Source organism: Gekko japonicus, unplaced genomic scaffold (assembly GCF_001447785.1).
Source record: "Gekko japonicus isolate JY-2015 unplaced genomic scaffold, Gekko_japonicus_V1.1 scaffold2398, whole genome shotgun sequence".
NCBI lineage: Eukaryota > Metazoa > Chordata > Lepidosauria > Squamata > Gekkonidae > Gekko > Gekko japonicus.
The window spans coordinates 81,858-107,268 of NW_015172619.1; the positions used below are offsets into that span (position 1 = coordinate 81,858).

General features: G+C 47.6%; 1 protein-coding gene across 1 annotated transcript in view; it reads left to right on the forward strand.

The window, feature by feature from the left end:
* KIF5A (kinesin family member 5A) overlaps positions 1 to 25,411 on the forward strand; it is a 91,089-nt gene that overhangs the window by 38,569 nt on the left and 27,109 nt on the right. Inside the window, exons 5-17 of the mRNA XM_015421660.1 lie at positions 426 to 474; positions 1,647 to 1,702; positions 2,792 to 2,879; positions 5,889 to 6,013; positions 6,833 to 6,937; positions 7,995 to 8,143; positions 10,749 to 10,897; positions 14,783 to 14,952; positions 15,181 to 15,249; positions 15,750 to 15,956; positions 19,359 to 19,505; positions 21,696 to 21,884; positions 23,572 to 23,682. Coding sequence (XP_015277146.1) covers positions 426 to 474; positions 1,647 to 1,702; positions 2,792 to 2,879; positions 5,889 to 6,013; positions 6,833 to 6,937; positions 7,995 to 8,143; positions 10,749 to 10,897; positions 14,783 to 14,952; positions 15,181 to 15,249; positions 15,750 to 15,956; positions 19,359 to 19,505; positions 21,696 to 21,884; positions 23,572 to 23,682 — 1,614 coding nt within the window. The remainder of the gene's footprint in view (positions 1 to 425; positions 475 to 1,646; positions 1,703 to 2,791; positions 2,880 to 5,888; positions 6,014 to 6,832; positions 6,938 to 7,994; positions 8,144 to 10,748; positions 10,898 to 14,782; positions 14,953 to 15,180; positions 15,250 to 15,749; positions 15,957 to 19,358; positions 19,506 to 21,695; positions 21,885 to 23,571; positions 23,683 to 25,411) is intronic.

Consider the following 25,411-nt stretch of genomic DNA (forward strand, 5'->3'; position numbering starts at 1 on the left):
TGTTGGTGGTCTTGAAGGTCCTGCTGGACTCAAATTTAATCCTCGCCCAGAGGCTCAAGCTGACCCTCAAGAATGTATTTGGGGAGGAGCAGTGGCTCCGTGGTAGAGCATCTGCGTGGTATCCTGAAGATCCCAGGTTCAATCTCCAGCATTTCCAGTTAAAGAGATTGGGCAGTAGGTGACGTGAAAGACTTCTGCCTAAGACCTTGGAGAACTGCTGCCAGTCTGAGTAGACAATACTGATGCCAAGGGACCAAAAGGTTTGATTCCATATAAGGCAGCTTCATGTTCTGATGTGTCCTCTTGAAGCACATTGGTTTCTGGGACAGGTAGATGTCCACAGGGGTTAAAGCACAGGGACATCAAGGATTCCTCCTTCCGAATTTCCAGTGTCTGTTTTATTCACTCGACTATTTCTCCCCCAGGTTTCCTACTTTGAAATCTACCTAGACAAAATCCGTGATCTACTAGATGGTGAGTGATCTTTAAAAGGATTATATGCAGAATTATGTGGATAGAACTGCAATGCACCAGGGCGCTGGAAGCCAGGAATTAAAAAGAAGGAGTTGATGAGAATCCAGGTACTAGGAATGGGTCTGGCAGTGAATGGAACCGAAGTGAATTGTGTATCCCTGGATTAAGCGACTGTTTGAACTCTTCTCCTCACAAGCCCTGCTCTCTGTGCCCCCACCTGCACAGATGAGGTGTGTGGTGACCAAAGACGGGGCTTTTTCAGTAGTGGCACCCCACCTGTGGAATGACCTCCCCCTTGACGCTCGCCTGGTGCCTACCCTGCTCTCTATTAGGCACTGTGCCAAAGTATTTATTTTTTACCCAGGCTTTTATCTAGGGGGGGTTTGATCTTTAAAAAAAATGTTTTTATGGTTTGTTTCTAGCCTGAGGAGTGTTTTATGATGATCATTTTAGGAAGTTAAATGTTTTATGCTGTATTTGTGCTCTGGCTGAGTTTTTAATGGTTGGGTTTCTAATAGACAGGTCTATGATAATTTGACCGCATTATGATGAAACTAGATTCAGTGGGAAAGAAAATAATGCTAGGAAAAGTTGAAGGCAGTAGGAAAAGAGGAAGGACCCAACATGAGGAGGAATGAAGGAAGCCACGGCCTTCGGTTTGCAAGACCCAAGCAAGGCCATTCAGGAGAACTCTAGGCGGAGGTCCTTATTTCATAGAGTTGCCACAAGTTAGAAGCGACTTGACAGTGTATAACACACACACAGGGCGATTTCTCACTAGAGCTGCCTCGCAGCGCAGCCGCCGTTTGCCCTGACACAAACATGTCAATTTCACACCCGAAGCTGCGGGGCTGCATTTTGACTTGCAGCTTCGCCCGATTTCCTCCGCAGTTTTGTGATCCTGGTTTTTGAGGATCACGAAACTGTGGAGGAAATCGGGCGAAGCCGCGGGTCAAATGCAGCCCCGCAGCCTCGGGTGTGAAATTGACATGTTTGTGTCGAGGCAAACGGCGGCTGCACTGCGAGGCAGCTCTAGTGAGAAATCACCCTTAGTTTCAATGATTTTATGCTGTTTTATGCTTTTGTCATGTTTTGCTTTGACACCTCGGGGAGGTTCTTTGGGGAAGCAGCATGTACATTTAAAATAATGAATAATCTCTCCTCACCCACAGTGACCAAGACCAATCTCTCGGTTCATGAGGACAAGAACCGTGTGCCATTTGTGAAGGTGAGATGCCCGGGAGTGTGTGACCTAGGGCTTCAAGTCCCTGACAAGAATGGGAGGGAGCAGGGCTATTTTTGGGCTGGAACGCACAGGAATGAAGTTCCGGCTGGCTCCCACGTTGGCCACGGCCAGCAGGAACTAATTAGCATAATAGGCCACACCCAACGGCAGAAACGCATTAGGATTGGCTACATTAGGGGTGTGTGGCCTAACATGCAAAGGAGTTTCTGCTTCAAAAAAAGCCCAGGGTTTTGACAATAAACAAAGTAAATAGAATAAGAAGCAAAAGGTGGGTGTGGCTGGATGACCACACTTCTGCGAACATGGGGGTGTGGCTAATGCGATGTGCTATCAGGGTGTGGCCTAATATGCTAATGAGTTTCTACTGTTGGGTGTGGCCTATTATGTTAATGAGTTCCTGCTGGGCTTTTTCTACAAAAAGAGCCATGGGAGGGAGAGCACTGGCGAATAGTTTACCTTAGGTAAACTCAGTTTCAGACTGGGGTAGGGAGGGATGGCAAGATTCATAGCCAGCCTCAAAGGCCCTCTTTTAAATATATTCAAGTTTAAATGGCAAAAAGGCCTTGTTTTAAAAGCATTTGTTGCTTATGCCTCATAATGAACAGAGATACAGATATTACTGAGGAATCACTGGAGTCTACACTGGGGTGGAGAAAGGCTGTCCTCTAATGCCTACTCTTCTTAAATGGTGCCCTGGTTAACCTCCAGGGGTGTTGGGGGGAAGGCATTGGCGAAGTAGAGCTTGGTGAGGTGGTGGTGGGGTGAATATCAGTGGGAAGATGAGGTCACTGCCATGGCTCACAAGTCTAGTAGGCTTTTAGGATTGCCACTTCAGGCTTGGGCAATTCCTGGAGACTAGGGAGGGAGCAGCGTTGGGGAGGAAACTGAGTGGGGTTGTGATGTCACTCCAAGACATCAGTTTATCTTGTAGTGTACCACAGAGTCCACCATCTGATGCTTCCATTTCCCACAGGGGAACTGATACTTGTGGTCTGGAGATGAGTTGTAATTCTGGGAGAACTCTAGGCCCCACTTGGAAGTTGGTAACCATACTTTTTCCTTCACTTGCAGGGCTGCACTGAACGTTTTGTGTCCAGCCCTGAGGAAATCCTGGATGTCATCGATGAGGGGAAATCCAACCGTCACGTGGCTGTCACCAGTGAGTTCTAAGGCTGGACAACTGGGCCGGAATGACTGTGGGGTCGGAGTGGTCTTTGTAGTAGATTTGCATAACTTGTGACTAAGGTTGCCAGGTGGATTCGTCATGCCGGCAGGGGGGGGATTTGGGGCGTGTTTTGAGGGTGGGCGAGGATGGTGCACAATGCACCAATGTCAGTTCCAAGTGACGTCAGTGTGTCAGTGACGTTGGGGGCGACACTGTGCTTTTGGGCAAAACATGATGGCAAAAACTGCCTCAAATCATAGAGTTTTGCCCAAATCATAGTGTTACCATGTGACATCCCTGACATGATGATGTCACTTCTGCATGACATCATTGCATCAAGGATGTCGCCGGATGACATTGCTGTGTGGGGCAGGGTTCTCCGGGTGGTCGGGTGGCCCACAGTGAGAAGGAGCACACAAAAGCAGGGGATCCCCCACCCAGACCTGAGGAATGGTAAGCCTACTTGTGACCCACCACCTCTAACATAGCCAGCTAGCCATTAGGCCCCTGGTAAGCTGCCCTTTGAGACACGTTTGGCTTGGGAGGTCACAAGTTGGGCAGGTTTGTTCTAAACTCAAAGGTGGAGGGAAATGAAGGTACATGAAGATGCTTTATACTGAGTCAGACTTTCAGTCTATCTAGTTAAGCATTGTTTGACTGGGAGTGGTTTTCCAGAGCCTCTGGCAGAAAAGTGTTTTTCAACCTCTACTCATTGAGATCCTTTAACTGGACAGATTAGGAATTGAACTTGGACCTTCTACATGCAAAACACAGACTCTGCCACTGCGTCACAGCCCTTCCCTCATATAAAGATGATTATTTTTATGCTTAAGGAAGGCCAAGATGGTGTGGCTTGAGGCCTGAAAGGCTCTCGCTGAAGAGAAAGAGAGTGTTCAAAGTGAGAAGAGTTCAGAACTGAAGCATTGTGGTGTTGAGGGGTTTAAAATGGCCTCTATTTTCGGTCAGGTTCAGTCAATTGAAGCGTATAAAGTAGAAGGATCTCTTCTGAGGGTCCCACATAATTAATTCTGGGCCTATCGCTTTCTAGAGTTAAATGCAGCCGTTATATTTTATGACACCACTAATTGATGGCATTTAATTTGTTTAAGCCTTGAAGGGTTGTTTGTGGGTATCTGTACTACACACTGGTTTTATACATGTTTTACTTCCATAGCTTCCCTCCAAAGGATTCTGGGAATTGTTGTTTAGTGACAACACTGTGAATTCTCTGTTAGAGACCCTCTTGTCTTCTCTCCTGTGGCTATAGTTCTTGGGAAGAAGGAATAATTGCTGAATCGTTTTTTTAAAAATCTGTGGTCTACATATGTCCTTTCTGCTCCAATGCCCCAAATGTGGGAAGTAGAAACTCTTGGAAACTGAACATAAGTTCTCTATTATAAAGTGAGGAAAAATGGTGCTTGATAATGGGAGGGAAGCAAATGAGTGGCATCAGAGTCAGAATCCCATCATATAGCCATAATACTCAGGGGTACGCAGTAGTGACAGGAAAGGACTACAGGCTTTAGCTCTGGAATTTAAGGTAAGGTCAATGAGATGGGCAGGAAATTCTTTGAGCGACAGCAGTGCTGTGGGAAGGTGTGTTTTGGCTCCTCTGAGTCAAAAGTCAACTAGATACTCTGTGGAAGACATACAACGTGGGTCTACAGAGGACCAAGAAGCTTCCTGTCATGGACCATGGTAGCGCTGCCCCCTAGAGGCAACATTTGTTGTTGCACCCTCTTGCTGTCGACCATTCAAAAGTCAACCTTGAGCAGTGAATGGATCTGCTCTTCCAACAATGGATGAGGTTGTCAGGGTTGTACCACACTGTAGGTGAAAATTGCTCCCCTGCATTTAAAAACCCTATTTACATTTTTTAAAGTGTAAAAGGAGGGATTCCAGTACAGCCATCTCCCTTACATCCTGTTTTTTTTTTAATGCACAGTGATTTTCCCCCCCTCAGTCATTCAGCCTCTTCCCTGCTCTCTGTAGTGATACAGTCAAGGCACAGTTTTACCACCTTTCCATTGAGGCCAGACCTCAGACACAAAAATAATTTCCCCAGGGAAGTGAAGGTCGTGTGATGGAGTCTTCATTCCCTCTGGTTTACGCTCTCATTTCTCCTTCATCTCTGGTTTTGTAGTGCTTCAAGCCCAGGGTTTTGTAGTGCTTCAAGCCCTTGGTTGGTCAGAAAACCACAGTGAAAGCGTGGGTACACCGTTGAGAAACGATACCTCTACAACGCAACCTTCAGTTCTCTGAAGTAGGCCAGCCCTGTACAGGCAAACTTGAGACTAAGCTGAGCTTGAGGAGAGATGGAAAGATCTGTGGATGGATTTATTCATTGTTTGCTCACCCTCGTGTTTATTTCTTGGGTCTCCTGAATAAAAAACCAAAAGCCATGGAATACCTTTTTGTTAGGGCCAATCAAAATGTGACCAGATGTGACATTTATTTATTTATTTTGGGGGGAGGGGAAAAGATTTCAGGAGATGTTCTTATGACCTGGCCATGCCACCATTTGATACAGATACTGTGCTGGCTTGTCATATTTGAATTAGATCTCCTGAATCTTTGGGGGTGGGGAACAGCAGCTGCAGAGTGACTCAATTAGGATCAGAACCATGGTGGTTTAATCCTGTCAGGTTAAACTGCCGTCATTTCCCTCCATGGGGCAAATAGCAGCTCTGGAGGGTGGGGGGATTTGTAACTGGGATAATGGTGTAAAGCGGGGGGGAACTAACCACTTTCCTATGATGTGGTCCTGATCCAAATCAGGGGTCTCCATAACTTCTGTTTTCTCCCCTCACCCCCCAAAAAACCATGCTGGAGATCCATTCATGGATCTTCCATTATGCCTCCTAGTTAAGCCCCAATGGCCCAACTGAACATGGCAAAAAAACCCCTAGATCGTGGGATCTCTGCCTTAGATTTTCCTTTGAAGAGCAGGTTTCATTCCCTCTTTGTCTTTCTCTCTCTCTCTTGTTTTTTTTACCCCTGCAGACATGAACGAGCACAGCTCCCGCAGCCATAGCATCTTCCTCATCAATATCAAGCAGGAAAACATGGAGACTGAACAGAAACTGAGTGGGAAGCTTTATCTGGTGGACCTGGCTGGCAGCGAGAAGGTGCTGGAAGCTTGAGGGGGTTGAAGGGAGGGAGTAGATGGTGTCTCCAGCCTGGGATGGTGGCAGGCAAAGCTTTGTTTCCTCTCACAAACAACCACCTGATATCTGAAATCTACACACAGCCCAGCAGTGCTGGGACATAGTTCTTCATTGGGAGTCAGGAACATGAGGGCTGGCACCAATGTTCCCTCTAAGCTGAGTTAGTGTGAGCTAGCTCACCGTTTTTTAGCCTCCAGCTCACACATTCTTGTCTTCGCTCAGGAAGGATTGCTCCAGAGCAAACTAATTTATGCAGTAGTCAAATCGCTGCACAGAAAAGAATAGGTCTGCAACGCTAGCCCCTGTGATTGGCCGGCAGTATGAAGCGTCTGGATTGGCCAGGCCTGAACTAAAAATAATAGGGGTCTGCACTTTGACTGGTTAGTGTTCTACTTGGAAGTTCTTGCTGCAGACCTCAGGGGACTGTCAGGTGGAGGTGGCCAAATTCCTGTGTGCAGCGAAACCTTGACATTATTATTGTGATTTCATTATGTGTTTTCTTTGTGTGTGTGGGGGGGTGCTCCCTGACTCTCAGTTTTCTTGATGTTCTTTGGGATTTGACTACAGTCCTGATATTTTTTGAAAGGCAGCTGGTTTTCATTTGAAGACTTGAGTGCTGTGCTCATTTTAGTCTTCTGAATATTTATGTCTGTTTGCTCTCTGTCATTTAGATAGCTGTCTATAAAGAAGAGAAACTTGGTCTCTTCTTTCATGGTTCAGCCCAGGCTTCATCAGGCCTTATCCACACCGTGATAATTGAGATCTTCTTTCTCCTGGCAGGTCAGCAAGACAGGAGCTGAGGGTGCTGTGCTGGATGAGGCCAAGAATATCAACAAGTCCTTATCAGCCCTTGGCAATGTCATCTCTGCTTTGGCTGAGGGAACGGTAAAGATTTGCATGCGCATGCATACACCCCCCTAGGGTCATAAGCACTTTGTGTACTCTGAATACCTAAACGTGTGAACCCATTGTCTCTAACTAACAGACTTCCCAGTGGCACAACACAAATCTTATGGGTGTCCTGTGACCACAAAATAATCTAAAGAAGTCTGCAAGCTCTTACTAGAACTCTGAGAATCCAAAAACAAACATCAAATGAAATTTCTAGTCTTCATGAGGGCAGATAATGTGCAGACAAAAATGTTAGTGTTCAAAAAACAAGGGACAGCTGTTCTAGATTATTAGAAAGATAAGTGTATTGATATAAAAGGTGTTGTTAAATTGTGACTCAATGGAAAAAAGACTGTAAGAGAGCTGAAGCCTTCTTATTACTTAAATGTTCAGAAAACAGCTGACATCATACAAGATGATGAGGGGGGGGTCTTCTCACAGGACTTGCGGCAAGGGTGAATGCTCTTGTGAGACTTTGGAAAGAAAGTTTCTATTCCTGGTCAACAAGCAGAGCAGTTTAAAAATGAGTATTTGGTTGGGCATGGTATCACACTGTTAAGTTTAGAAAGAATTAATTTTGGGTACTTATAATAAAGAAAGAAAAGGTCAACTAAATAAGTAAAAAGAAGCTCAGATTGGGAGGGCTTTTTAGTACCCCTAATTTTAAGAATTATAAATCAAGATATTTCTTGATAGGACAACATATGGTAATATTGTAGTAACTTATCAACATATTGCAGTGTGTCATCCACCATGTTTGCAAAGCAAATAGGCTGTGTTGTTAGATGTGTCAAAAAAAATAAGGAAGTTAGCTTGGGATGTGGCCAAAGCTTCCGACTGGCTGGTAATAGCGAACAGGGTGTCCACTTTTGTGAAGGGACCCTCTTTTACCTGCTTCCATTTGGAAGATGGATCTCAAGGTGACTTTGCTTATCTTCAGGGATTGGGTTGATGGTCTTTACCCTTCTAAAAGGTGGTTACGGAGTGCTGGCGGTTGCTCTTATCAGAGTGTGAACGAACCAAATATGTCCACCCATCTTGTCTTATGCAGAAGAGCTATGTGCCCTACCGGGATAGCAAGATGACCCGTATCCTGCAAGACTCCCTTGGTGGAAACTGTCGTACGACCATGTTCATCTGCTGCTCGCCCTCCAGCTACAATGATGCTGAGACCAAATCTACTCTCATGTTTGGACAGCGGTAATCTCCGTGCCTTGTTCCATGTCTTTCCCGAGTGGCTGATGATCAGCCATTCTGTTGTGGTGATTTCATAAGGAGAGAACCAAAGAATTAGTAATGCAGCAATTTCCTGCTTGAAAGTTGCAAGGTTTTGAACACAGTGCTGTTCTTTTTCAGGCGAAGAGCCAAAAACCCCTCAAAACAAATTCCCAAACCCTAAAGCCATTCTCACATGGCAGAGCATGATCACTTGGGGGAATATCTACACTACAAATTTAGTTTAAGAGGCATGCCCTCATCCCTAGTTCTTTGAAGGGCCTAACTACACAATACATTTTTTAAACTATATAATACATTTTTCTGCAGCTGTCCCTGGATTCTGTCAAGCAGATATGCGCTGAGAGTTCAGATCCTGTCAAGCAGATATGTGCTGGTTTCAAGGTGCACGGGGTCCAATTCATATCGGGACCAGAGCACATGGTCCAATTCATATCGGGACCAGAGCACATTCTGTCAAGCAGATATGTGCTGAGAGTTCAGATCCTGTCGAGCAGATATGTGCTGGTTTCAAGGTGCACAGGGGGTCCAATTCAGCTCGGGACCAGAGCACATGGGGAGAGGAAGCTCCAGCCTTTTCCTCATGCTGTTTCCCTGATGTAAAATGGTCCTGGGGTCAGTGCTATTTGCCCCGCTGGCAGAACATAGTCCATTGGTACTGTATGTAGTCCATTGAGGAACCGCATCTCCCCATATATGCTCTGGAGAGCTTTGCACTCTGCCGACCAAGACCTGCTGGTTGTCCCCGGCCCAAGGGATATCCGCTTAGCCTTGACTAGGGCTGGGGCTTTTTCTGCCCTGGCCCTGGCCTGGTGGAACGTGCTCCCATCTGAGATCAGGGCCCTGCAGGATTTATTACCGTTCCACAGGGCCTGTAAAACGGAGCTGTTCCACTAGGCCTCTGGCTGAGGCGACCAAAAAGTCAACCTCCCCTGCTGAAGCTCACCATCTCTATTTGGCCCAGATCAAGCAGACCCCAGAGACCCCCAGCGGCACCAGCTCTGGAGACTGCGTGCACAAACAAATAACGCATTCTGCTTTAAACTGTTGTTCTTAACTGCTTTAATCTGTTTGCCAACGTATTTATATTGTGATGTCGAATGGCCCCATGATCCACTCTGAGACCATTTGTGGGGAGGGCGGAACATAAGTTTGAAAAACAAATAAATAAATATGTTAAGACCCTCTCATGAGGGCCATTTTAAATTAGGGAAGTGGTACAGTGGGGAAGCTGAAGAACTTTCTCACCTGTGCTGTTGGGCCCCTGCACACCTGGGAAACATCTCACCTGGGAACTCTGGGAGCATACCGACTTGACAGAAACCAGGGTGGGCCTAAGTATGGACCTGGAAATAATTTATCGCAGGGGTCCCCCAAAGTGGTGCCTGTAGTTACCATGGCGCCTGCTGACAACTTACCTCACAGCGGCCTTACGTTTTTAGAAAGTGGACAGGGCCAGATGGGGCTCTTGCCCAGCAAGGCTTCTGATTGGCCGTTAAGAGATTTGATCGACTGTGCAGAGTTTTAAAACATTGCCTTGGCACAGCACAAGGATCTTCACGGTGTGACGGAAGGTAAACTGCAGCAGTCAGTTTGTGGGTGACTCCGCCTCCTGCGGCAGTCATTTTATGGCAGCCATTTTGTGGCTGTGCTTCCTACTATGCTGTGTCAGAATTCAAAAGGTCCCTGCATGCTCAAAAAGGTGGAGACCCGTGATGTATTGTGTAGTCAGGCCTTGAGCATGACTAGGGATCACTAACAGAGAAGCCTCAGTAACCTCCTTAAAAGACTGAATTGGGGGAAGGCACAGCAATTAAATCGGTACAGAACCAGCAGAAGGTTGTTGCGTGCCTCAGATTTTGGATAATATTCTGGGGTTTTGTTTGTTCATCTACTGCCCACTTGGTCCGAGACAGTGGGTGTGCTCCAATCTCTTAGAATCAAGACTCTTAGACCTGCCCACTAACACAGGAAATGGTGTGTGATAAGACAGAGGTCTTCCATCTGTCAAAACCTAGTACCCTCTAGCCCTGACCTGGATAGCCCAGGCTAACCTGTTCTCATCAGATCTCAGAAGCTAAGCAGGGGGGCCAACCCTGGCAAGTACTTGGAAGATCTCCAAGGAATACTAGGGTCAGGAGAAAGAGGCAGGCAACCAAGCCACCTCTCCTAGCCCCACTATGGGTTACCAGAAGTCACCATAAGTTCCAAGCACACACACAAATCCTAGTACCTTCTATACAGGAACTTTCACTTAGAAGAAGAAGAAGAGGAGGAGATTGGATTTATCCCCCGCCCTTCACTTGGAGTCTCAGAGTGGCTGACAAACTCCTTTCCCTCCCCTTCCCCTCCCCACAACAGACACCCTGTGAGGTGGGTGGGGCTGAGAGAGCTCTGACACAAACTGCTCTTTTTCAAGGACAGCTGTGCCAGAGCTTGTGACTGACCCAAGGTCATCCAGCAGCTGCAAGTGGAGGAGTGGGGAATCAAACCCGGTTCTCCCAGATTAGAGTCCGCGCACTTAACCACTACACCAAACTAGCTCTCTTAATCCCTGCCCCTATTGCAGGGCCAAGACCATCAAGAATACAGCATCTGTGAACTTGGAGTTGACAGCTGAACAATGGAAGAAGAAGTTTGAGAAAGAGAAGGAGAAGAACAAGACCCTCAAGGAGGCAATGGCCAAGCTGGAGGCCGAGCTCGGGCGCTGGCGCAACGGTGAGAACAGGCACACGGGGGAAAGGGAGGCTGGGTTTGCATTGCCATTGAATTCACAACTGGTTGTTTTCCAAATGAGAAGCAACTTGCAAGAGGTGTTTCTCCATTGGTATCACCATGTAGTTGGTGCACGTGGATCCTCTGCCACACGTGTATTTGTTTACGCTTTGGCTGTCCCCATCTTCCCCCCAAAAATCTGTGAGAATGGCACATCCTTGCAACCTTTCACTGTGATCATATGACAACTGCAAAGACAAAAGGCATGTTTGGTGGTGGTGGGATTGGCATCCTGTTCTTATGGCAAATGGTTCAACCCCTTCTTCATTTGGGGACACTTGCAGCTAATTTTAGCCATGGTGAAGTGAATGCAAGGGTGCAGTCAGGGGAGGGGAGGGTGATGACAAATTTGGGGGGCTGGTCACCCTGGGGACCATTAGTTTCTGTTGAGTCATGTGATACATTTTCATGTGATATTTGGGGTTCAGTCTGGGTGAGGAACAGCCAGTGGGTATCTTGGTCGAAAGACCCACAGTGGCTGTCAGCCACCTTGAGTGAATGGGGAAATCTACCCTCTTTTGACCAGGTGCAACTTTAAAGTATCCTATTTTGGTTACACCAGTTAGCCTCTGCTTGACTGCAGGAAATATCAAGCAGGTACTGGGTGACTGTATGTTGCAATGCAAACCTAACCAGTTCAGTGTGTATTTTCTTCAAATGTAATTGCAACACGAGACATGTAGACAGTCTAAGAAGTGCTATTGAAGCTTCCTGGGACCAGAGGTCATTTCGGGGGGGAACGCAGCCTAGAGTCGGATTCGACCGGCTTTCGAGCAAGGGAACCTTTACCTTTATCTTGGTTGAAAGACCCACAGTGGCTGTCAGCCACTTTGAGCGAATGGGGAAATCTACCCTCTTTTGACCAGGTGCAACTTTAAAGTATCCTATTTTGGTCACACCAGTTAGCCTCTGCTTGACTGCAGGAAATATCAAGCAGGTACTGGGTGACTGTATGTTGCAATGCAAACCTAACCAGTTCAATGTGTATTTTCTTCAAATGTATTTGCAACATGAGACATGTAGACAGTCTAAGAAGTGCTTTTGAAGCTTCCTGGGACTGTTAAGTAAACTGAGCGCTCTGACTCATGGCAACCCAATTAAGTTCCACCTCATGGGTTTTTAAAGGCAGGTGATTTACCATTGCAAAGCAATCCCCGTCTTCCTTGGTGGTCTCCCATCCAAGTGCCAACCCCGCTTAGCTTCTAAATTCTGACGAGATCGAGTTAATCTGGGCTGTTAAAAATCTGTCTCCTCCCAGCTTAATCAATTAATTCCTCTCTCCCTTGGCTGGCTGGATCCATTAATAAATAGTTACAGAGGGTGGTGTTTTAAGAACCTTGTGCTTTGAGGCAATACTAGTCTATGGTCTTTTTTAAAAAGTCATGGTATTGGTCATCATGGTTTGGTAATCATGCTATTAGGAAAATAACTTTGATTTTTTTTGGTAGTGGTATCGTTAATGAATAACAGTTCTGTTTTAAAAATATCAGTAACGTGGATTGCTACAAAGTAAAAAAAAAGTTCTTTATTCCCCCCCCCCAATAAGAGCTTATAATTAATCACTTATTCTTGAGTGTTGTACAGAAAAGCCCAGCTAGGAGAGAACAGGAAATAATTGATTAGGCTGAAAGTTAAGGAACAAATGGAAAAATGCAGGGAGCTCATGATCTTTGCCAAAGGAAGTTGATTTCTGGATAAACATACGGTAGAGTTTCCCCTTTCAGGCAGGAACTGTCAGATCTTTGAATATTGGAAGGAAAGGCGGTGTACAGGATCCTGCCCCCACGCCAGTCTAGGAATGGGGGAAGAACTGTATGTTCACAATACAATACAACAATGCCCAGTTCTAGCACCTCCTCAGAGATGCACTCTTAAAATGCAATGGTAGCGTGTAGCCAACTAGGCACAAGGACTTTAGCCTTGGAGTCAGTTACCCATCAAGCAGACAGTATTTATAACAAGAATAAAGTTTATTTAGTACAGGCTTGCAATCAGAACTAGAAAGACTTCAAAACAAGAAAAACCTATGGCACTTGGCCCTGACTAGACATTAGAGATATGCATAATTACCAGGAGGATCCATAGTTAAGAATGTCCAAGTATCTTGAGAAACAATAGCTCCATCCTTGCAAGCACATAGCTATGTGCTTCAGCTCACAAGGAAATCCTTTGTCTCTGCTAGGAGCCACATGGTAGCATAGCATCCCAGCTGGACAGGCACACAGTAGATCACAGGAACAGAACAGAACAAGAAAGCAAGAAAATCTGAGCTCTTCTCTAAGGGATCAGACAATTGAACCCCAATCTCATTATGATCAGCCATGGCCAGTAGCCAATCGCAAGGAGACATGGGTGTTCACCTTTTGGGGTTGTCATGGCAATTGTTGGGGGATAGGTTGGGTCTGGGAATCATCCTCTGCAGCAAATGACCCCAGAGCCCAACCCACCTTTGGGCCTACGTGCCGGATTGCATGCTTCTGGCCTCTGCCAGCAAGTAAAGGAATCTTTATGGGGGCAATTTGACCAAATGTTCAGCCATCTGGCTTGCATAGGAAGTCAGAACAACAGGGGGTACGTGCCAGGGGGAAGGCAGGGTCTATAGGAATCAATTTTCCTATACAGGCGGCATGGTGTAGTCCGATCTTATCAGATCTTGGAAGCTAAGCAGGGTCGATCCTTGGAAGGGAGACCACCAGGAAGGCTCTGCGGAGGAAGGCAATGGACAGCCACCTCTGCTCCTCACTTGCCTTGAAAGCCCCTTGCTGGGGTGGTTTGATGGTACTTTACAAACACAAGGTGACTATTGCTCTCTATTAAGTGCTATGTGGAAACTTCCATTTCTAATTCTCCTTGCACTATTGCACTGAAAAGGTTTCCTTTGGCACTGCAAAAAAGATTACTGTATGCAGAGCTGGTTTCAGGTTTTGGTGGCCCCCCGGACAGAGAGTGCCTGGCGCTCCATTGCCTCCTCTGCTTGACACTGTGGCCTTCCTGCCTATCTGTCTGTGTTCTCCTCCCCCACTGCCTACCCATCCATCCTTCCCCCACCCACTTGGTCATTTTCCAGTTCTCCCAGGGCTCTCCCAGTGAGCTGGGCAGAGCATGTAGCTGGAAATGCAGTTGGTGGGGAGGGCTCACAACAAGCAGATGGCAACCGTGGAGGCAAGTGAGTGGGGAGTGGCGGCAGTGGGCCCCACGGCAAGACTTGGGCCTTGGCAGCTGCCCCACCTCAGGGTATGCTGATGCCAGCCCTGCTTGTGTGGTACCAGACTGTGCAGTATGCCCTGGTTCCTATGTGCTGTTTGGACCATTAGAGGCAGAAGCATCCTGGATTGCAGGGAACTGGAAGCAATGAAAAAGTGCACCAACATGCCTGAATCTGATTCCCTCTGGGAAAGTCCCATGCTTCTAAAACAGAGTGAAGGAATGTGACTTGCCATGTGGTCAGTGGCCTCCACACTGCTTTATCACTACCTGAAGGAGTCTCAGAGCCGCTTACAATCTCCTTCCCTTCCCCTCCCCACAACAGACACCCTGTGAGGTAGGTGGGGCTGAGAGAGCTCTTTCAAGAACTGCTCTTGAGAGAACAGCTCTGAGAGAACTGTGACTGACCCAAGGTCACATCAGCAGCTGCAAATGGAGGACTGGGGAATCAAACCCGGTTTTATTATAAATAAATAAATAAATCACCAAGAGAGCAGTGAAGCAGTAAGGGGGTGACTTTGAAGGTACTAGTGATGGATCCAAAGGGTTTGCTGGGAGGAGGGGGGACTGCCCAAAGATGGCCAAGCTGACCCTCTCCTGTTCTCACAACCGAAATGCTTCCAGGAGAGAACGTCCCAGAGACGGAGCAGCTGAGCGATGAGGAGAAGGTGGCGGTCGACACCTGCGATGAGACGCCCATCAACGACAACAACCCCGTCAGCCGGATTTCGGAAGAAGAGCGGCACAAGTACGAGGAGGAGATCCGCAAGCTCTACAAGCAGCTTGACGACAAGGTCAGAGCCCCTGTTCTGGTGTGGGAGAGACCTGCTTCCACCCACCCCCCACCATCTCCTTAGTGCTGAGACCCCTTCTTGATGCTGGTGGTCCTGTTCTCATCGGAGTCCCTTTCCCCTCTGTGCCTGCTGGCCCTTTGCGAGAAATCCCAGGCTTCTGCGTGTAGATCCATGCTCCATAGGTGCAGCACGAGGCAGCTAATGCTGAATCGATTCCTTTCCATCCAGGATGATGAAATCAACCAACAGAGCCAGCTGATGGAGAAGCTCAAGCAGCAGATGCTGGATCAGGAAGAGGTGAGTGGTGAGCATAAGAGGTGCCCTGCTGGATCAGACCAGTCAGGTTGCTTTGTCGGTAGTATCCTTTACCCCTCTGCCTAGTTGTTCTGAATCCCGTCTCCTTCCACATCATCATTTTGGGGATTCCCCCTTACCTCCAGTTTGGTGTAGTGGTTAAGAGCGCGGACTCTAATCTGGGAGAACCGGGTTTTATTCCCCACTCCTCCACATGCAGCCAGCTGGGTGACCTTGGGTCAGTCACAGTTCCCTCAGAGCTGTTCTCTCAAGAGCAGTTCTCAGGAGAGCTCTCTCAGCCCCACCTACCTCACAGGGTGTCTGTTGTGGGGAGGGGAAGGGAAGGAGATTGTAAGCGGCTCTGAGACTCCTTCAGGTAGTGAAGGACAGGGTATAAATCCAGGGTATAAATCCTGCCACCTCCAGCCTGGCATCTTTCTTGGACTTATCTTGGCTTTCTTGGGCCTTTGCCTATCCACCTCTCTGCCCTCTCTGCCAACCAGCTCCTCATGTCAACCCGCGGGGACAATGAGAAGGTGCAGAGGGAGCTGAGCCACCTGCAGTCCGAGAATGACTCCGCCAAGGAGGAAGTGAAGGAGGTGCTGCAAGCACTGGAGGAGCTGGCTGTCAACTATGACCAGAAATCCCAGGAAGTGGAAGAGAAAAACCAGGAGAATCAGGTGTTGGTGGATGAGCTGTCCCAGAAAGTGGTAAGTGCGGTGGGTCAGACAGTGTCCCGCACAAGGCGGTCAAGTCAGGATCCAGCATTATTCCATAGATCCTGTTCTAGCAAAGGCTGTGGGCGAAATGAGGCCTTAAAGGCTACTGCAAGGGGGTGGAGATAGAGGCTCCTCCCCTCCAGGACCTGGCTTTCTAGTGTTTAAAAATGCCGTGCCTGATTTTGGCAGCAAGGGCTGCAGTGGGGGCAAGGTGGTTCAGTGTCTGAATCCAAAGGCTGGGCTGTTTCCCATGGTGAACAGACTGGCTTTCCCATGGTGAACAGACTTCCCTCTAAGCTGAGTTAGTGTGAGCTAGCTCACAGTTTTTTAGCCCCTGGCGCACACATTTTTGTCTCAGCTCAGGAAGGATGGCTCCGGTGCAAACTAATTTATGCAGTAGCCAGGGCTCTTTTTGTAGATTAAATGATCTGGTCAAAGGGGGTTGGGAGGGACCAGACCAAGGGTTAGATCCAGACCAAGGGTTAGATCCATTTCCTCTCCTTACCCCAGCCCACATCCTGCATGGTTTTCTCTATGCAGATTCCTTTTTGGGTGGTCAGTGGGGAACTTGCTTTCCTTTTTCACCAGCAGAAAAACCGGTTCAATCCAATCCTGAATCTCGGCTGAGGTTCTGTAGAAGTGTAGCCAAAAGCATACAATGTGATATCAGATTTGGCACCCTGAGAATTCATTTTTAATTTTTTTAAAAAAAAGAAGAGTATGTTTCTAGCCCTTATAGCTGCAAAGATATCCTTGAACATGTTACGGTTGCCAGGTCCTACCTGGCTGTCAGTGGGGGGACTCCCGATTCTTCCTGGACTTCTTCTGATGAGTGTGTAAAGTGCACATGCTGTGATGATGTTTATCCGATGTTGGGGGGGTGATGTTCTTTTGTGGTTTTGGGACAAAGCCGGGGGGGGGGGGTTGGGTCTCAAAACCATAGAGTTTTGCCCAAAACCTAGAGCATCGCCCCCAGTGTCAGAAATGTGATGATGTCACTGCTGGGTGGTGTCATTGCACTGGCAGTGCTGGGAGGGGGCTGCAGTGGATTGGGGTCCCCAAAATTGGGGGATCCGCTGGCCCCACCAGGGGAATGGCAACTCTGAACATGTGCAGGCAAAGCCCACTGGAATCTCAGAAGCCAGAGAAGCTGCCAAATAGATTTCTCATGCAGTAACGGCGAGGCTCTGGCATCCTGCATAGCCCATTGCTCCATCCCACCGCTGATAGCAACCCATCAGAAATTACACAAAGTAGTAACTACAAAGCAGAGTAAACGATACATGTTAAACAGATGTTCTCATGGTTTGCATAATTTTATACAGATTGCCAGGGGTCATTTCGTAGAAAAAGAGGAGCAGGAGCTCATTAGCATAACTCATTAGCATACCCTATTTGCATATGCCACACCCCCTGACATCACTGGAAGTGTGTCAGAAGGCAATACCCACCGCTCAGGCTCCACTGGACCGTTTTGGATTGCTAGCTATTGGGGGGGAGGAGACGTGCAGATCTGTCCTCGCAGAGGAGGGAGAGCTTGTACCTGAATAAAACTTGGTCTTAAAGGTGCCACTGGACTGTTTTGGGCTGGGGGAAGCTCTGCAGCTTACCTGGCTGCTTCTTGCTCTGGCTGAGGGCTGCTGAGAGCAGGGGGTGGGGCTTGTTGCATGTGCCCGCCCCCTGGGCTCTTTACTGCCGGAGCTCCGCTCCTGTGTGCTCCTGCAGGAAATGACCCCTGCAGGTTGCCAGGTTCCATATGTCTTGGTGCAGAATTTGGCTACCTTGGGAACAGAACTATTTTTTTCTAGCACAGAGTATACATAACTCTGCTTATGAGTGGTAAGAAATTGATAGTTGTTGGTCAGGTTAAACTAACGAAGGGAAGCCCCCCTCCATGACTTGCTTCCCCAGTCTGAATCCTATATTTATTCCTCTTGTGCTTGGGTATTCCTTTTTGACAGTGAGAGTTGTTCAGCAATGGAATCAGCTGCCTCGGGAGGTGGTGAGCTCCCCCTCACTGGCAGTCTTTAAGCAGCGGCTGGATGGACACTTGTCAGGGATGCTCTAATCTGATCCTGCATTGAGCACGGAGGGTTGGACTGGATGCTCTGTATGGCCCCTTCCAACTGTTTGATTCTGTGAATCTATACTTTGAACTAAAGTGCAGTTTAGAGCCTAGGGTTGCCAGCTCTGGGTTGGGAAATATTTGGAGATTTTGGGGGTGGAGCCTAGGGAGGGTGGAGTTTGGGGACAGGAGGGACCTCAGCAGGGTATAATGCCACAGACTCCAAAGCAGCACATTTTCTCCAGGGAAGCTGATCTGTATTGCCTGAAGATGAACTGTAACAGCAGAAGATCTCCAGGCCCCACCTAGAGGTTGGCAACCCTACTAGAACCTGTTTGGAAAGCTGGAGCGTAGCCCTGGAGTTTGTGGATGACCAATTCCATAGACAATATCCATCTGGAAGAGACAGGTTGCATTAACACTAATGAGAGCTGTGATCTGTTTCTCTCCGAAGCTTGTGTCTGCGAAGTCTAGTCCATTCCAGAGGGTTGAACTGGGAGGAAAGCTCTGTTCCTTTCATCTACCCCCAATTACTGTATTAGATTTAGCTTTATTGACAAATCTCTTTCCACTCCCAAGGGAACCCTCAAAACAGCTAACAGTCATCAGTGAAAGTGACATGAATTCAGCGTTAGGAGGAACAGAAAAAAATTAAAACAGAAGATGATAGAAAATTATCAGCGGTGAAAAAACAATAACTATGCTCTTGGTCTAGAGACCATGGCTAGGAGGTTAATGATGCAGCAACCTTGCTGAAAGGAGCTGCGGTGGCTCAAGTGGTTAAGATGCTGAACTGCAGGCTGTGGAAGGGCGGTAGTTCAGCAGTTCGAGACCCGAGTGTGCCGCATGACAGAGTGAGCTCCCGTCTCTAGTTCCAGCTCCTGCCAACCTAGCAGTTCGAAAGCAAGAAATTGCAAGTAGATAAATAGGTACCACTTTGGCGGGAAGGTAACAGCGTTCTGTGCGCCGTGGTGTTTAGTCATGCCGGCCACATGACCACAGAAATGTCTTCGGACAGCGCTGGCTCTTCGGCTTTGAAACGGAGATGAGCACCGCAACCCTAGAGTCAGATTCGACTGGCTTTCGAGCAAGGGAACCTTTACCTTTAACCTTGCTGAAGCGAAGTGCATCCGTGTCTGGTCGGTGCTTGAATATCTAGGACACCTCAAACACACATAGGCTGCCTTGAGTATGCTTAAAGTTGGGGATATGAATACCGTAAAGAAATCAAGACTCCTGTCCTTGCAAACTGGAGGATGACTAATGAAAGAGAGAGAGTGTGTGTGTGTCTCCCTGGCACTGGCTCAGCCATCTCTTCCCATTCACAGGCCTCCATGATGTCCTTGGAGTCAGAGCTGCAACGGCTGCAGGAGTTCAGTGCGCATCAGCGCAAGCGCATCGCTGAAGTGCTCAACGGGCTCATGAAGGATCTAAGCGAGTTCAGCGTCATTGTGGGCAATGGTGAGATCAAGCTGGTAAGAAAGAGGGAAAGTCCTGGGGAGCCAGACCAGTTGTGGCTTAAGGCAAAGGTACTTCTTGGAATGCCTGATGGATTTGTGTAACTCTCTGCATTAGTAGCACCTGCATTGCCCAAAGCAAGGGCTAACAGCAAGGCGGCTTATAAAATCACTTGGTCGGCTGGCCAAGAGAAGCAGGACTGTATTTTAAACTTTATTTCATGTTGTATTTTTACACATTTTAAATGTTGCCTGTCCAGATACCTGCTTGAGGCGGCTCATAAAAACAATAAAATCATAACAGCATAAAAATCATCAATAATAAACGACAAAAACATGCTAGGGACATAAAAACAGCATTCAGGAGCCTAAAAGCGTATTCAAAAAACAGCGCGCAGACTAGAAGCAGATCATAAAAGTAGCTTAAAGAGATGGAACACTTCAATTAAAAGCATGAGTAAAAAAGTAATCTTTTTGGATCTTAACCGGTAGGTGGGACAGTATGGGGAAAATTCCCCATCCCTAACCCATTCAGGTCTACTTCCTGGAAACAGGTGGGCAGCTGGTTCTGTCTGTAAAAAGTATAGTTCTGATACCGGGGTCATTTTTTATTTTTTGCCGTCAAGTCGCACCCGACTTGTGGTGACTTCATAGCGTTTTCAAGGCGAGAGACGGTGGGTTTGCCTCTGCATATCAGCCCTGGACTTCCTTGGTGGTCTTCCATCGAAGTACAAACCAGGGCCAACCCTGCTTAGTTTCTGAGATTTGATGAGATCAGACTAGCGTGGGCCATCCAGATCAGGGCTTGGGATCAAACAGACCATGATTAAGTGAGGGGTTTTTTTTTGTTTTTTGGGGGGAGATGTATTTCTCAAGAATCTCAAATTTCATGTAAAAATCTGAAATTATATTAAATATCAGGGTACAACTAAATAAGGAGCAAAATACCTGAGGAGACAGGGATCAGTCACTGGCACAGTGATAGAAAGAGACCAGGACTCAGGGAATCAGCCACTCAACGCAACTGCGCCTCTTCCACAGAAAAGGCCACACATCAAACCGAGGCCCAATGTACCTTGCAAAAGAAGGTGTTGTATAGGCCAAAGGTGTTGGGTGGCTCTACATAAAGAGAGGCAGTCATTCCAATTTGTGGCTCCCTGGTCATGAACGAGAGCCAGTGTGGTACAGTGGTTAAGAGTGGCAGACTCTAATCCGGAGAACCAGGTTTGATTTCCCACTCTTCCTCCACGTGAGGTCAGCTGGGTGACCTTGGACCAGTCACAGTTCTCTCAGAACTCTCTCAGTCCCACCTGCTTGTTGTGGGGAGAGGAAGGGAATGTGATTGTATGCCCCTTTGAGACTCATTAAGGTAGAGGAAAGTGGGGTATGAAAACTTCAGCTGCTTCTTGGATAAAAGTACACGGGTGGTAAGGAATGTTAGCTTTGGTTTATCCACAAAGTTTACTCTTTGTCTTCAATGCCTAAGCAAAAATGTACATTCTGCTAAAGAGGGGGGATTACTTAAAAATACCTTCTCCTATCGTCCTCTCAAGGTGATGTATGAATAGACAGCACTGTAAGGATTCAAAGTGCCCTGATGTGGGGAGTTCCCTGCACAGAGCACCTAGAGTTTGTTTTTCTCAAAAAATCAGGGTTATGGGTGCACGATTCGGATTGGGACCACCATATGAGGGTAGTGGAATTAGGCCTTCTACACACACACCATTTTCCCAATCTGAAACAGCCCTGGGGAACTGTGGTTTGGCCTGCGCTGAGGTAAAATAAGATACACAAGCAGTACCAAAATGTTTATTGAGGTCGAACATGAAAGTTGCTACCCCCTCTCTGCTGCTGAATAAGACTCAGACTTTAACATAGGCTAAACTTGGTTCTGGCTAGCCTGATCTCATCAGATTTTGGAAGCTAAGCAGGGTCAGCCGTGGTTAGTACTAGGTTGGGAGACCACAAAGGAGGTCCAGGGTAGCTGTGCAGAGACAGGCATTGGCAAACCACATCCAAATGCCTCTTGCTTTGAAAACCCAATAGGGGTCACGGTAAGTTGACCGCACCTTGACGACACTTTCTACCATCAGCAGCTTGGTTCTATGGACCATTGTGACACGGTTGAGCTCTCTGTGCCCAGGATAGACAGGGATGCCTTTCCTGCTAGGTCTCCACCCCCTCACCATCCTGCTTCCTTGCCCCCAGCCGGTGGAGATCAGTGGTGCCATTGAGGAGGAGTTCACGGTTGCCCGGCTCTACATCAGCAAGATAAAGTCGGAGGTGAAGTCTGTCGTGAAGCGCTGCCGGCAGCTGGAGGGGCTGCAGGTCGAGTGTCACCGCAAGATGGAGGTGACCGGCCGGGAACTGTCATCTTGCCAGCTTCTCATCTCTCAGGTCAGTCCTGGGACGAGGGTTGCCAGCTGCAGCTTGGGAAATACCTGGAGGTTTTGGGGGTGGAGCCTGAGGAGGGCGGGGTCTGGGGAGGGGAGGGACTTCAATCGGGTATAATGCCATAGAGTCCAGGGGAACTGGTCTGGTCTCTGTCACCTGGAGATCAGCTGTAATCCCTGAACATCTCCAGCCACCACCTGGAGGTTGGGAACACAGCCAAATCAGGAGTATAAATGCTATGTAGCCCTAAACTCTAAAATGGAAACTTTATTAACAATACTATACTATTTATTGTCTTAAAGACAATAAATGTAACAATCAATGTTACAACATAACCATACAGCAAAAAATGGTAAATGAAAGCCGGCTCAAATAGTTGAATGCCTCCAACTACAGTAGTTACATTTCAGTTACTACCTTTGTTAATATTATCTAGTTGGGAAGCCCGTTTATGTGGATCGTTAACCAGACTGTGAACCCTTCATGGGTCCATGATAATCATGTGAAATTGTCCTTTTTGTGAAATGGTATACAACAGACACGATTGAAAAAGATCTCGAAACAAGGTCACATCTGGAATCCTTGTCTCATGACAAATGTGTATTATTGATTCCACGGCTGCATACAGAGACCGGAGCTGCGTTACGCGTGAAGACGTTCACAACGTCCCTGCAACTGTTTACAGTTTGATTTGTACTACATCGCTCCTTTTGCGGGCAGTTCTAAGTTATGAGCTGGGTTTCAGTTACAATTTTTTGCTGTATGTTTATGTTGTAACATTGATAGTTAAAATGTATTGTCTTGAAGACATTTGATAGTATAGTATTGTTAATAAAGTTTCCGTTTTAGAGCAGTTTAGGGCTACATAGCGTTTATACTCCCTTCTACCACCTGGAGGTTGGCAGGTATAGCTGGGACACAGAGAAAGCGAGTTGCCAGCTCTGGGCTGGGTAATACCTGGAGATTTGGGGGGTGATCCCTGGAGAGGGTGGGGTTTGGGGAAGAGAGGGATCTCAGCAGGGTCTGACGCCACCCTCCAAAGCAGCCATTTTCTCCAGGGGAACAGACCTCTGTATTTTGGAGATCAATTGTAATACTGTGAGATCTTCAGGCCCCACCCTACACAAAGGGAAAACAGGTATGGGGCAAAAAGATGGAGGACCTTAGCATGTCCTGTACCAAGAAACCCAGGCTCTACTAGGAGCCTTGCAACCCTAAACTCCACAGGAAGTAACTTTGCTGGGTGTAGGGGATTCAGAGCAGGGAAATGGGGAGTAAGGAAAGGGTTAAGCCTTCCCTCTGCCCTGTGGCATCGCTGATCCTTCACCGGAAGGACTTTTCAGCCATTCGGGGTTCTGTGTAACATCAAGTTTAGCATTCAGAACGTTCACCTGAATTCAGAACGTTCACCTGCGTTGAGGATAAAACGGAGGAGAGGAGAAGGATGTGAGGCGCTTTGGGTCTCCATCGGGGAGAAAGGCCGGGTACAAATGAAAGAAGTAAATCAAAAAATAAAGCGGCTCTTGGATCTCTTCACCCCACTCTCGTTCCGAAACACGGAGAACAAGCTGAGGGGGGAGGGGGCAGTAATCCTGGGAACCCCACTGAGGGGTGAGCTCATGCTATTCTTGTGAAGTGCGATCCCTGGCCTGACGGTCCTTCTACCTCAACCTTCCCCTTCCTCCCCCAGCATGAAGCAAAGATCCGCTCACTCACCGAGTACATGCAGAGTGTGGAGCTGAAGAAACGGCATCTGGAGGAATCCTACGACGCCCTGAGTGAAGAGCTGGCGAAGCTCCAGGCCCAAGGTGGGTGTTACAGGGCCGGATGATGCTACATATGACGTTAGGGGGCTCAGCTGTACATTGCTGTTTCTTCCGTGCTTATTTCAAACCGGTTTTTGTCTTTTGCAAATTTAGCTGCAGGGACTGCTTTTCAGAGAAAAGAAGGCTGTGGGGAAAGGGGAAAAACTTGAACCTTTTCCTCCTCTGCTGTTTTCTTGCTGGGAAAAGCACCCCTCCCCTGATTTCTGTTACACTCCACACACACACACTTGGGGAAAGCTCACAGGTACCCATGCCCCTAGTAAGGGTACAAGGCAACTTAGGAATGGGGTTTTTCCCCCTGAAAGAAAATGGCAGGGAAGGAAAGAGTTCAAGTTTCTCACTCTTCTCTTCCAGACTGTTTAGCTGCCAGGACTGCAAAACAAAAGAAAATGTTTACAATGATGAAATTTAAGTTGATCCCTGACATGCAGCATCACATATACATTTATTTATTTATTTATATCTTCGATTTCTACCCCGCTCCAACCCCGAAGGGTCTCTGAGCGGCTTACAAGTTCCAAATGTATCCCTAGCTAAGGCCACATATCTAGAGGGGTTGGGGCTGCCTACCGGCACCCATGTGGCAGGGCTCGCTGTTTTTCTTAGTTGTTCTTTCTCGGGCGGTCTTTTGGGTGTCAGTGCTTGGTTATTACATACATGAAACTGCCTTGCACTGAATCTGACCCTTGGCCCATCAAGGCCAGTACTGTCTATTCGGTCTGGCAGGGGCTCTCCAGGGTCTCAGGCAAGGGGGTCTTTCACATCACCTACTACCTGGTCCTTTGAACTGGAGATGTCTGGGATTGAACCTGGGACCTTCTGCATCCCAAGCAGAGACTCTTCCACTGTGCCACAGCCCCTCCATTGGAGTGCCTTGTGCGGTTTCTTCCATAAAATAGTCAGTTGGTTTTTAATATGGACTACTTTAGCCCCTGAGAATATGGGGGTCGGCAGCCTTGTCTTCTCACGAGTGACCCCCATTGTGTTTGTAAAAATCCCTGTGTATAAAAAAGACTAGAGCCATGCCTGCTGAATGGCAGCAAAGCAGCTAGTGGGAGGGGCAATTGTCTAATTCAGCCCTGTGAACTGGCCCTCAGCTGTTTGTTTGTCACATCTCTTGAAAATACCACGCAAGCTGGATGGTGCGCATAAGCTGCCATCTGAATTACTAATTGAAGGCCCTACTCTTGGGAGAAACCTAGGCTAACATATCCTCTCCCAGAGACATCAGTCCAGCAGGATCAGGACACAGTTGACATGGGAGAGCATTAAGACGTGTGCAACGTGCTGCAGTAAGTGCTCAGAGGGGGGAGGGTCAGAGATCCCTTGTGGAGAACAACTGGATTATCCTGGCTTCAGATTCCCTCCATCCTTGAGACCTTCCAGTTGTCTTCACCACTGGGTTCTTTATTGCTACTGTTTTATCTTGTGCAGTTTGGTGTCGTGGTTTGGTGTAGTGATGAAGAGCATGGACTCTAATCCGGAAGAACCGGGTTTGATGCCACACTCCTCCACATGCAGCTGCTGGTGTGACCTTGGGTCAGTCCCAGGTTCTCTCAGAGCTGTTCTCTCAAGAGCAGTCCTCAAAAGAGCTCTCTCAGCCCCACATTACCTCACAGGGCGTCTGTTGTGGGGATGGGAAAGGAAAGGAGATTGTAAACTGCTCTGAGACACCGAGTGAAGGGCAGGGTATAAATCCAATCT